Genomic DNA, 12,409 nt, shown 5'->3' with positions numbered 1-12,409 from the left:
GTCCAAATGTCCGTCTGACGCGCACAGACGAGGTTTGACTCTCTGACTCATCAGTATATCAATATATATGAAATATAAGATATTAATATATATGAAATATAAGATATTTAAACTGATGAATGATGCTGATATCTGAGGAGCAAGATGTTGTCTAACCGCTCGGCCTGATGGGAGAAAGTACGTGTGAGTGTTGAGAAACAGGGTCATCAGCTGGGTGGAGGTGTCCCTCTTTGTTTCTGTTTACTGGATCCAGTTTCAGACAAAACACACACACACAAACACACACACACACACACACACACACACACACTGGGTGTTTGTATCTGACGATCCCTCAGATGGTTTTCAGATCCCGTCCTTCTCTCCTATCACTACTCTTGTTGCAGTCTGTGGGACATTTCTCGCCACGTTGCCACTAAAACATTTCAAGAATCCTCAAGAATTTTTCTGTAAAAAAAAGACAAGAATTAAAAAGAAGATTTAAAGGAAAACATACAGCTTTGAAGGGAACGTTTTCTTGAAAAATCCCCCAAAATTTTAATTAAAAAAAAATCGCAAAAAAAAAAAAAAAAAAGAAATCAGGACAGAGGACACTGGTTGGGCTGTTTGTTTTGTTGTGTTTTGTTGCCATGGTGTCACATGTGTTTGTGATATTAATGATGTCATTAATGATGTCATATGTTGTTGTTTGTGTTTGAAAACAAAGATTTCAAATGTTTAAGCCACATGATTCCCATCAGAGTCTGTTTCTCCTCGTTAACCCTTTGCAACCTGCCTGTAGCCATGACACTCTCCAACATTTAACTCTTTGACCTCTTTGCAAACTGCTTTGTCTTCTTTCAAAAATACAGAAAAAAGGCAACAAGCAACTTTGGCGAGAAATGTTCCACAAAATGCCAGAAATGAGTTGATTTAGAAGAAAAAAGCAAAACATATCTGAGAAAAACTCATAATGATCATAATTCCATATTTAAAATTATGTGACAGGATTATTCTCATTATTAAGCACTCTGGTCAGGTCATTCCCCATAACTTTATAAATAACTTACTTCTAACTTTCTTTTTTTGTTTTTAAAAAGTTATTTTCAGGTCATTTCTTTGTAACTTTTTATTTTCTGGCTAAATTTTGGGTCATCTCTTCTTTGTGGCTCATCGCCTCTTTTCATGTTTTTGAAAGAATCAAGTAAGTTTGATCAGATTTCAAAGGGTTAACCTCAGAAACACAAAACCAACTCTCTTTTTCTCTCTCTCTCTCACACACACACACACACACACAGTGTTTGAAGGTAAAGGAGGTTTATGTTCAGCCGGGGGGAAAACTTTGAAGATGATGAACACCTGAAACAAACAATACATACATGTGTGTGTGTGTGTGTGTGTGTGCGTGTGTGTGTGTGTGTGTGTGTGTGTGTGTGTGTTCTGGGTTGACTCGCAGGGTCAGTTGATTACATCATTTCCAGTGTTAATGAAACTGCAGCCACACGATGGATTTACAAGTCAAGCCAACTTTATTTATAAAGCCCATCATCACAGATCACAGTTTGTTTCAGAGGGCTTTACAGCAGGCACCATCCCTCTGCCCTTAGAGCCTCACATCACCTGAGGAAACACTCCTGAAAAAGAACCCCTGTAAAAATGGCAGAAACCTCAGGAAGAACAACTGAGGAGGAATCCTTCTTCAGGATGGACAGACAAGTGATAGATGTTGTAAATAACAATTAAATTACAATAGAAGACAAAAATACACAAAAGAAAGAGGGAGAGAGAGGGAGACAATACTAATAGACCTAAAATTAATAAATGTTATTTAGCTAATGATAGCGTGATGTTACATGCAAATATCGTAAATGTTGATAAGAGTTGTGTATATTAATAATTGCAGTAGAAGGTCGCATCGAGCAGGATCACAGCATCAGTGTAACCAAGACCCACAACACAGACACAGCCTCAGACAGGATCACAGCATCAGTGTAACCAAGGCCCACGACACAGACACAGCCTCAGACAGGATCACAGCATCAGTGTAACCAAGGCCCACGACACAGGCACAGCCTCAGACAGGATCACAGGAACAGCATAGCCAGACAGACTATAGGTCATCAGACTTAACAAAATCAAACCTGTGTGTGTTTGAGGGACTCCGGAAAAACATTACAGCTGGACAGGCTGAGAGAGTTTTGTTTGATTAGTTTGGCTAAGTCAAGTCAAGTCAAGTGAAGTCAAGTCAAAAAAACTGTGGTATGTACTCTGTGTGCAGTCAGAGTCTATGTCACCCCTGTTCCCCCTTCACACAAACATCATGTCTATGCGAACCTCCAAGAATGAGCATCAGGCTTATGAGTGAACGTGGCGGTTGCATTTGACGGGAGCTGAAGGTGGCAGTGAGTGTTTGACGGGAGCTGAAGGTGGCAGTGAGCGTTTGACAGGAGCTGAAGCTGGCGAGCATTTGAGGTGTGATGTGCATGTATCACCTGGATCAGGTGCCCTATTTGACCACAGCTGACCTACATGAGTCCTGGTTCCCAGGACCAATTCACTCCTATAGACAAGTCCCTGCAGGATCTGGTGACAGCCTCAGTCAGCCCGGCTGCAGGGATTAATGTTACACCTGTTCATTATCAATGCTAATCAGGTCACAACACGCAACACCACGCACACACTCTCTGACACCACACACACACTCGGGCACTGTGCACACACTCTCTGACACCACACACACACACACACTGACATTGTTCACACAAAATGCCACTGATGCTCAAGAACACAACTCCTCAATAACAGCTGATCACATCAGATCAGGATCAATCTGATCAATCAGACACAGTTTTCTGTCAGAGACGACGGGCTGAAGCTCCGATCACATGACGAGCTGACGGCATCAGGCTTCGGCGTCACACTCCCTTCTCTGTCGACACCTGATGGAATCATCTTCCAGTTTCTGTCAGGGAGGCAGACACTGTCTCTTGGACCAGCCCCTTGTTAGGCTGAAATAGGTTTAATCTGCCGGGGGACTTTCTAAGATACACTGAGCTCCTTTTTCCTTCTCTTGCTCCCTCCATCTGCAAACGCTCATGTCTTTTTACTGCATTACCCTAAATCAGCTTCTTCTCTGGAGCATTTGTGCTCCCTTGTTTCATAGTTTTCTCGGATCATGGCTGCGCCTGGATCGTGGTGATGACTGTGCTGATGCTGCGATCCTGCCTTTGGCTGTGCTCGTGCTGTGGTTGCACTGATGCTGTACCTCCAGCTTGCCTTGATTGTGGTCTTGGTTGTGCTGTTGCTGTGGTCCTGTCTGAGGCTGTGCCTGTGTCGTGGGCCATGATTGCACTGATCCCATGATCCTTCCCGATGTGACCTTTTACTGCCATTATTATGTGTCATGTCTTCACTATTAATATACACATGGGGCTCTTATTAACACCCACGATATTTGCATGTAAGATCACATGCTATCATACAGTGCAATTGTTAACCTTATGTCTATCACTATTGTTATATGTTATGTAATTGTTACCATCTTTCTCTTACTTTTATGTCATTACTGTAATTTAATTGTTTCTTTACGACATCTATCACTTGTTTGTCCATCCTGAAGAGGGATCCCTCCTCAGTCACTCTTCCTGAGGTTTCTACAATTGTTTCCCTGTGATAGGGTTTTTTTGGGGAGTTTTTCCTTAGTTGATGTGAGGGTTCGAGCACAGAGGGATGGTGCCTGCTGTAAAGCCCTCTGAGGCAAATTGTGATTTACGGTAATAGACTTTAAAAATAAAACTCACAGCTCTGTCTGTTTTTATTCACAGCTGCTGAACATTAAAAATACATTTCATTTAAGTCTGAGAATACTATAGTATATATAATAATATAATAGTGTGACTTTATCTGCCCCCTGGTGTCCAAACCAGCCAAGAAAAAACAACCAAGTCCATGGCTCTCTGAAGCTCTGAGAGAACAAAAAACTGGACTCAGGGCAGCAGAAAGAAAGTGGCGTAAATCCCAAGAACCCACTGATTTGTCCTCATACAAACAGAAATTTGCTTCCTTTACCTCTTCCTTACAGTCTGCTAAGAAAGCCTTCTATCAGAACAAGATCTGTGCTGCTACTGACTCCAGAAAACTGTTTATGGTGTTTAACTCCTTGCTTTCTCCTCCAGCTGCTCAGCCTTCCCCTACACTGACTCCAGACATGTTTGCCTCCTTTTTCACTGAAAAGGTGGCTGCAATCAGCAACCAGTTCTCTGAGCCTGACCGGCCCAGTCAGCTCAAACCCACTACTGCCGCTTCACTCTGCTCTTTTGCTCCTCTGACCGAGGATGAGGTCTCCAGACTTCTTCTGAGCTCAAAACCTACAACATGTCCTCTCGATCCAATACCCACCCGCATCCTGCAGACCATCCTGCCCACTATCAAACCTGCAGTCACACACATTGTCAATTCCTCCCTAAAAACTGGCACTTTTCCTGCTACTTTTAAGCAAGCCCGTGTCACCCCACTGCTCAAAAAGCCTAATCTCAACCCCGCCCAGGTTGAAAACTACAGGCCAGTCTCACTGTCAAAAATACTGGAGCACACAGTATTTAACCAGGTCTCTGAACACTTGCAGAACAACAACCTACTTGACTCCTTTCAGTCTGGCTTCAGGTGTGACCACTCCACTGAGACTGCACTCCTGTCAGTCACTGAGTCACTGAGACTGGCTCGAGCTGCTGGTCAATCCTCTGTCCTACTGCTGCTAGACCTGTCTGCTGCCTTTGACACGGTGAACCATCAAATCCTCCTCTCCACACTCTCTGAGCTCGGCATCTCAGGTTCTGTCCTATGGTGGTTCAAGTCCTACCTCACAGGCAGATCCTTCAGAGTGTCATGGCGAGGAGAGGTGTCTAGGTCACATGGCCTATCGACAGGGGTTCCTCAGGGGTCGGTGCTTGGTCCCCTACTCTTCTCTCTGTACACCACCTCACTCGGTGCAGTGATCCGCTCCCACGGTTTCTCCTACCACTGCTATGCTGATGACACTCAGCTCTTCCTCTCCTTTCCACCTGATGACAGAACGGTCTCAGCTCGGATATCAGCGTGTCTGGCTGATATCTCCACATGGATGAAGGAACGCCACCTTCAGCTAAATCTGTCTAAGACCGAACTCATGGTCTTTCCAGCTTGTCCATCTGTTCAGCCTCAGATCAGTGTCCAACTAGACTCAAGCCTACTTGTGCCCACAAACTCAGCCAGAAACCTGGGTGTCATGATTGATGACCAGCTGACCTTTAAGGTTAATGTGGCCTCAGTTTCCCGGTCTTGCCGTTATGCCCTCTACAACATCAGGAAGATCAGACCCTTCCTGACCCAACAGGCCACACAGCTTCTGGTTCAGGCTCTTGTGAGCTCACGCATTGCCTACTGCAACTCTCTTCTGGCAGGCCTCCCTGCATGCTCATTCAAACCTCTTCAGATGATCCAGAACACAGCAGCACGTCTGGTCTTCAACCAGCCCAAAACAGCACATGTCACCCCGCTGCTAATTTCTCTTCACTGGCTTCCAGTGGCAGCCAGAATCAAATTCAAAGCACTTCTCTTGGCTTCAAAACAATCACAAGAACTGCTCCAGCCTACCTGGAATCCCCGATCCAGGTCTACTCTCCTTCTCGCCCACTACGCTCTGCATGCGAAAGACGCCCGGTGCTTCCAGCCCAGCACGGCTCTAAATCTCTAGCCAGACTCTTCTCTTCTGTTGTTCCCAAATGGTGGAACAAACTTCCAAACTCTGTGCGATCTGCTGAGTCCCTTTCTACTTTTAAGAGACAACTGAAAACTCATTTGTTCCGAGAACACCTCGGCACTTAACCTGACTCTTCTCCTCTTCGACCTTTGGGGTAGATTAAGTCAGAAGGTCCAAAACCCAGCACCTAATGATTATCTAGCACTGACAAAGTTGTGTGATGTTGTATATTGACTGTCATCGTAAGTAGTGATACTGAGATTGTTGAATCTGCTGAGATCGCTACTGGTTATTACTTTGGGTTAAAAAAAAACAACAAAAAAACAAAAAAAAACAAAAAAAAGGGGGGGCTGTGCAGCACTTCTTCTGCCACTAGACGGCAATACCTGTGACCAATCACACCTGAAGCACTTTTTGCACTTACTAAGGGTTTTTTTTCTTAAATCTACATTCTTGCTTGTGTTGTACGTCGCTTTGGATAAAAGCGTCTGTTAAATGAAATTGTAGAATTATATATATTTGTTTGTATAAAGAAACTTGAAACTAACCTTGATAAAATTTTACAGAAAAAAAGTCGCAAAAAAAAAAAGAAAAAACAAAAGTTTTTTAAGAAATGTCCCACAAATCACAGGAAGTTTGTAAAAGGTGACAAGAAAATTTTTGAAAAATTTCTTTTAAAAAATTGGATGATTATTAGAAATGTTTCCAAAAAATTGGAAAGAAATACTGAGAACACTATAATCATAATTATAATCATTTTAGATTTAAAATTATGATACAGAATAAAAATTATAATAATCACTGTCATCACTGTTTGTTTGTTTGTTTGTTTGTTTGTTTGTTTGTTTGTTTGTTTGTTTGTTTGTTTGTTTGTTTGTTTGTTTGTTTGTTTGTTTGTTTGTTTGTTTGTTTGTTGATTTGTAATCATTCTGTTTCTTCATGTTACATGTTTGTTTTTTCTAGTTGTGCCAGATTTAGTTAACTTGTTTCAAAAAGAGATGGTTAACCCTCACACACACACACACACACACACACACACACACACACACTGTCATCAGAAATGTTTTTATATAACCTTCCTGTCAGAGGATCAAATAAGGAAAATTTTGTGCGTATGTGATGTGACACCTGCGTGTATCACAGTAATGAGGTCACATAAGATTCGGCGTGTTACAATAACTCCTGACAGTGACACTAAAATCTGCTGTTTCCTGATGGAGGACAAAAGATGTCCCAAATGATCCGCTCACTCAAACAAACACACACACACACACACACACACACACACACACACAGACACACACACACACACACACACACCTGTGTGGCAGTGTGGGCGAGGCATCCTGTGGGCGGGGTCCAGTCCAGGTGTTTTATTAGCAGCTGTGAGACAGGTCACATCAGCTTCAGACACTGCAGACGCTCGGTGAGTGACACACACACACACACACACACACACACACACACACACACACACACACACACACACACACACACACACACACACACACAACGAAGTCTCAGATATTCACCTTCAGAACAAACAGAAAATGATGTTTAATTAAAAGAACGTGTTAAGAATCTCGTATAAATGTGTAAAATACAGACGTTATCCTTTAAAGTCATAATTTCGTTAACCCTTTAAAGCATCAGTTTGATTTCTTTCAAAAACGTGGGGAACAGCCAACAAACAACTTTACAAGAAATAAGCCAAAAATTTGCAAAAAAACAGAAAAAAAAACACAAGAAAGTCATCTGGAAATAAGCTTAAGAAAGATGAAAAAATAAATGAATTAATAGATGCCGCTGCTCCTTCGCATTGAAAGGGGTCAGTTCAGGTGGTTCGGGCATCTGATCAGGATTTTTAATGTTACATAATTTTAAATATATAATTAAGAGATTTGGAAATATAGTTTTCTGGACATTGTTTCTTTTTTCATGATAATATCGAATAATGTCCGTAATTTTCAGATTGTTTCCTTTGACTAATATTTTGCAGATGCTTTTTATGTTTGTGAAGAAATCAAAGCGATCGCTGCAGCTTTTAGAGGGTTAAATCTTTGTGAAAGTGATATAAATCCAGGTTTCAAAGGGTTAAATTAATCACAAAATCAATGACATTTAATTATCTTGTAACTGAAATAATTTAACAAGTACTGAAAAATCTAAATGAATGTCTTTTTTAATATTGTGTGATAAAATTCATCACATATTCAGACATTTTTTTGCCTTCTTTGTGTCACCGACAGAAAAAGTTTCAGATCTTCTCTGCGAAACTTTATAAATCATATTAACGTTTTGAAGAAAAACAAACTGACAGATTTTTTCAAAAGATAAAAAGACTTTGAAATTTAAAAAAAGGATGCATATTCACTAATTCATTAATTTCTCATGTTATTCCGTCATATATTTGATGAGAGAAATTATATCAGTATCATCTTTTACTATTTCTAATTCTGTGACGGTAAATATCTATAATATTGATAATAACTATAGTACCTATAACATCTGTAATAACTAATATAAAATATATAATAGCCTACCTATAATAACTATTATATATATATATATATATATATATATATATATATAACAACTGTAACATCTATAATAATTATAATAACACCTGTGCATAGAACAAAACATAAGCTTTATTATTCTGTTACTTTTCTTCTCTGTCTCACCATTAATATATAAAATATAGATTTTTATCATTATAGACCCAAGGACATAAAAAAGTTAAAATAATGTTTTTCCAGAGAGATTTTCCTCGTGAGGACTTTAAAGTGATTTTCTTGAAAAATTGTTTGGCATTGGAAGTTAACATTGTGACCTTTACCATAAAAGCATTATTTAACTGTTTGGTAAAATAGGTTTTAGATAATAAAAAATCATACTTATTAAATGATTTCATGGTAAATATAACAATTAATGATCCAAAGTTCATTTTTATCCGAACAAACAGTCAGTTTTCATTTCATCATCTTCATTTCTCTCCTTTTTTCCACTGAAGACCAAATGAACTGTTTGGTAACACGTGTTTTTAAAATAATATTTTTGATTTTTTTGTATAAAGTTGAATAAATATCTTGAGTATAAAGAAAGTGGTCACAATTTACTCTTTTAACCCAAATATTAAATCTCTCTTTGATGCTCACATCAATTAAAGCAGCTGCCAGAAACTCTCTCCATGTATCTATATTTAAATTTTAAGTTATGTGTATTTATTTATTTATTTATTTTATTTCTATTTATTTGTTCATTTATAAAACCCGCCTTCATGTTTTCTTTTGAAACATTTAACGTTGTTTTATCCCATTGGAAGATTTTAAAACTGTCTGTGCAGTATCATAAATAATAAATAAAATGTTTGAATGTTGATAATAAACTTGGCAGCATGTAAACACTGATGATTGATCAATATTGATCATCGATCACTGATCAGTGATCAATAATTAGTGATCAGTTGTCACTGATCATCAGACTCACCTGGCTGTTGTCTCTCTGCAGATCATGTCGACCTTTCCTCTTCACTTCCTGTTGTTGGTGGTTTTCCTCCCCGTTGTCATGGCGATGCCTGAGCCCGGCTCCTCGGGGGACTGGGGGGACCCTCGCGCACTTCCTGGACCCTCCTACCCACCCATGGACAGCCCCGGGCTCTACCCTGACGGGACCAACATGACGGAGGTGCCAGCCGGGGCTCTGGAGTACTACTGCCAGATGCTGCTGCAGTCCCCAGGGCCTGTCCCCCCCTGGTACCCCACACACTGCAAGAGCACCACAGGGCCCAAAGGAGACCAGGGAGACCGCGGACCCCCAGGTACAACATGGACAATTGACCTGTTACAAGGACCCCCCCGGACCCCCACCCACACACACACACACACACACACACACACACACACCATAATCCATTTAGTCTGAACCAGCCCCTACAGACTGAACCAGCACCTACAGACTGAATCTGCCCCTACAGACTGAATCTGCCCCTGCAGACTGAACCAGCTCCTGCAGACTGAACCTGCCCCTACAGACTGAATCTGCCCCCAACAAACTGAACCAGCACCTACATACTGACCCAGGTGTCTGCTGTAAAGAGCTCAGAGGCAGACTCTGATTCGGACTGTAGAGACACAACTGACACCTGTGTCCTAATCAAAGGTGTGTCTGTCCTGCTCAGGTCCTCCAGGTAGTCCTGGAAGACGAGGAATGACAGGCTTCAGAGGTCCTCCTGGTTTTGTGGGCAGACCAGGGGTCAAAGGTAAGCCTCCTCCCATCATGCTCTGCTCGCACAACAGATGTGTTACTGTGGCCCCACCCTGACCTTTGACTGTCGAACTCTCAGGACAGAAGGGGGACGATGGGGACAAGGGGGATCGTGGAGTCCAGGGCTTTACGGGATCTAAAGGAGGTAGAGGCTTCAAAGGTGAGACGCAGAGATACTGTTATCTTTCTGTGTGATGGTGGTTTCAGGTCCAGACTCTGACCCATTTTTATCTACTGCAGGGGAGAAGGGGGAGCAGGGTCTGGAGGGCCGCCCGGGGGACCAGGGTCCTAAAGGAGATGATGGAGTCTGCCCAGGTGCCTGTGAGTCCAGCTCTGGTCCCCCAGGACCTCCAGGTCTGCCTGGCACTGTGGGGACCAGAGGTCTTCCCGGTACCCCAGGACCACTGGGGCCCAGAGGCCAGAAGGGTGATGTGGGTGAGATGGGCCCCCATGGCCTCCCTGGATCTGTGGGCGGGAAGGGAGAACCAGGGCCAGAGGGGGAGTGTAACTGTACAGATGGAACAGATGGGGCCCCGGGGCAGAGGGGTGAGAAGGGAGACAAGGGGGACCAGGGGCCAATGGGGTCACAGGGGCAAATGGGGCCACAGGGGATTCCGGGAGACATGGGGCCCATGGGGATTATGGGTCGTCCTGGTCCCTGCATGCCCAGTGTCCAGTCAGCCTTCGCTGCAGGGCTGACATCCAGCTTCCCCTCACCGAACGCCCCTGTCGTCTTCGCCCACATTTTCTACAATGTCCAGAGAAGCTACAACGCCAATTCCGGGATCTTCACCGCTCCTGTCAATGGCACCTACATCTTCAGCTTCCACGTCACTGTCCACCAGCGCGTCCTCAAAGTTGGCCTCTTCCGTAACTACAAGTCAGTCGTCATAAACACATGCACTAAAGAGTTAGGGACTGCCTCGCACTCTGTGGTCCTTCACCTGGTCTACGGGGACTTGGTGTGGATCCAGGTCAAGGACTTTACTACAAACGGCATGTACGCCGGTTATGAGTCCAGCAGTACCTTCTCTGGCTTCCTGCTCCACCCAGATTCATGTGACATGGCCTTACCCAGAGCAGGCCCACCAGAGACCCCTCCTCCCAGCACAGAGTACCCCTGGAGCAACAGCGATGACCCCGAACCTTAAGTAGTTTGACATGTAGAGGGTGACAAAGCGAAATAAATTATTTTAGACCTGTAACATGCGATTCTTAAAATCATGTGACACCAATCAACCAACAGAAGATTAGTTTAGTTCAACATGAACCAGACCGGATCACCCAATCCAGCAATTTTCACCACGAAGCAAAGAAACCAGAAGAGCCCAAGTTCACTTCAGGGCGCCTTCACATCAGAGCTCAATGCTGGTACTATACGTTTCTGCAAACCACAATATCGTTTCATTCGCACGTTTCATTTGTATCATGTAAACATCTCGTAAGTGAGGAGACAGCTGCTGAACTGCACACAAACAAACATACAAACAAACAAACAAAAACAACAGTGTTTCTGCGGCACAGAAGAAGAACTGAAGAACACAAACAAAATAAAAAACATCGGAGTCGGGGAGACTCACCAAGGCCGGATGTGCTGGAACCGCTCAGACCTGAGCACACGTGAACTGCAGCTGAGTCGTGAAATCTAGAAATGTAACGTGTCTGTGTTTAGCAGAAACGTAAGAACCCGATCAAATCAGACTGGTTTGACTCGTTCAGCTGAAAACAACAATCATATCAAACGTTTAAATCCCGTTTCCTTCGTGTTTTAGAGGTTTGACTCCTGACTGAAAAGAAGCATCATTCTGTGTTAGCACGTAGCTTCACTTTGTTTTGTCCTTTTTCTTCTGGACATCCACAGGGAGACATCTGTGTGCTGTAATAACACCCTGCTGTCACTCTTTATCTCATCTCTGTCTTTGTGTGGACTCTGGTGTTTCCGAGTCACCCGATGACGGTCCGACAGCGATCCCTCAGTGCCGCTTTGAAGAAGGACATCAGATCCACATTGTCTCAGCAGGGCAGGGCTTCCCTCCACTGTCTCCGTCTGTCCTCCAACAAAGACACAAAAACAACCCGAGTCTGCAGGTGTGATTCAGTTCATCAGAGGATGGGACAAACGCTTTGTCTTTCTGAAACCTGAGGACAGACATGGGGAGGACGGAGGACGTGTTGTGTCTCTCGACTGTTTGTGTTGTTTCCAATAAAACGATGAAAGAAAGAAACAGTCACGTGTTTTTGTGTCTGCGGCATCAGCATCAATACATCAAACATAACACATATAGTAATAACAATGATGATGATAATAATATTATTAATAATAATAATAATAATACATTTTGTTGTATTTTATTGTTTTCAATTGCATTATTATTATTATCATTATTATTCCATGAGTTATCACTCAAACAGCCTGCACACGCTAAC

The 12,409-nt window shown here is 42.7% G+C and overlaps 1 protein-coding gene across 1 annotated transcript; it reads left to right on the top strand.

Annotated features, from left to right (window-relative positions):
* Positions 1-7,116: 7,116 nt before the first annotated feature.
* On the top strand, positions 7,117-12,207 carry LOC121944741 (uncharacterized). The gene is made up of 5 exons (XM_088078372.1): positions 7,117-7,142; positions 9,227-9,536; positions 9,897-9,977; positions 10,062-10,142; positions 10,223-12,207. The coding sequence occupies exons 2-5, from the start codon at positions 9,230-9,232 to the stop codon at positions 11,131-11,133; spliced, it is 1,380 nt and encodes a 459-aa protein (XP_087934498.1). The 5' UTR covers positions 7,117-7,142; positions 9,227-9,229; the 3' UTR covers positions 11,134-12,207.
* The last annotated feature ends 202 nt before the right edge of the window (positions 12,208-12,409 follow it).

Source organism: Plectropomus leopardus, chromosome 6 (assembly GCF_026936395.1).
Source record: "Plectropomus leopardus strain MGB_pleo_1.0 chromosome 6, ASM2693639v1, whole genome shotgun sequence".
Taxonomy (NCBI): Eukaryota; Metazoa; Chordata; class Actinopteri; order Perciformes; family Serranidae; genus Plectropomus; species Plectropomus leopardus.
Note: the sequence above shows the minus strand (reverse complement) of the source record. Positions and strands in the feature narration are given on the sequence as shown.

What these genes read in the sequence shown, in the direction of transcription:
- LOC121944741 (XM_088078372.1), top strand. Translation starts at nt 9,230, where the DNA reads ATGTCGACCTTTCCTCTTCACTTCCTGTTGTTGGTGGTTTTCCTCCCC. An exon ending in GGGCAGACCAGGGGTCAAAG is followed by an intron (nt 9,978 to 10,061) that starts GTAAGCCTCCTC and finishes TCGAACTCTCAG; the next exon opens with GACAGAAGGGGGACGATGGG. An exon ending in AGGAGGTAGAGGCTTCAAAG is followed by an intron (nt 10,143 to 10,222) that starts GTGAGACGCAGA and finishes TATCTACTGCAG; the next exon opens with GGGAGAAGGGGGAGCAGGGT.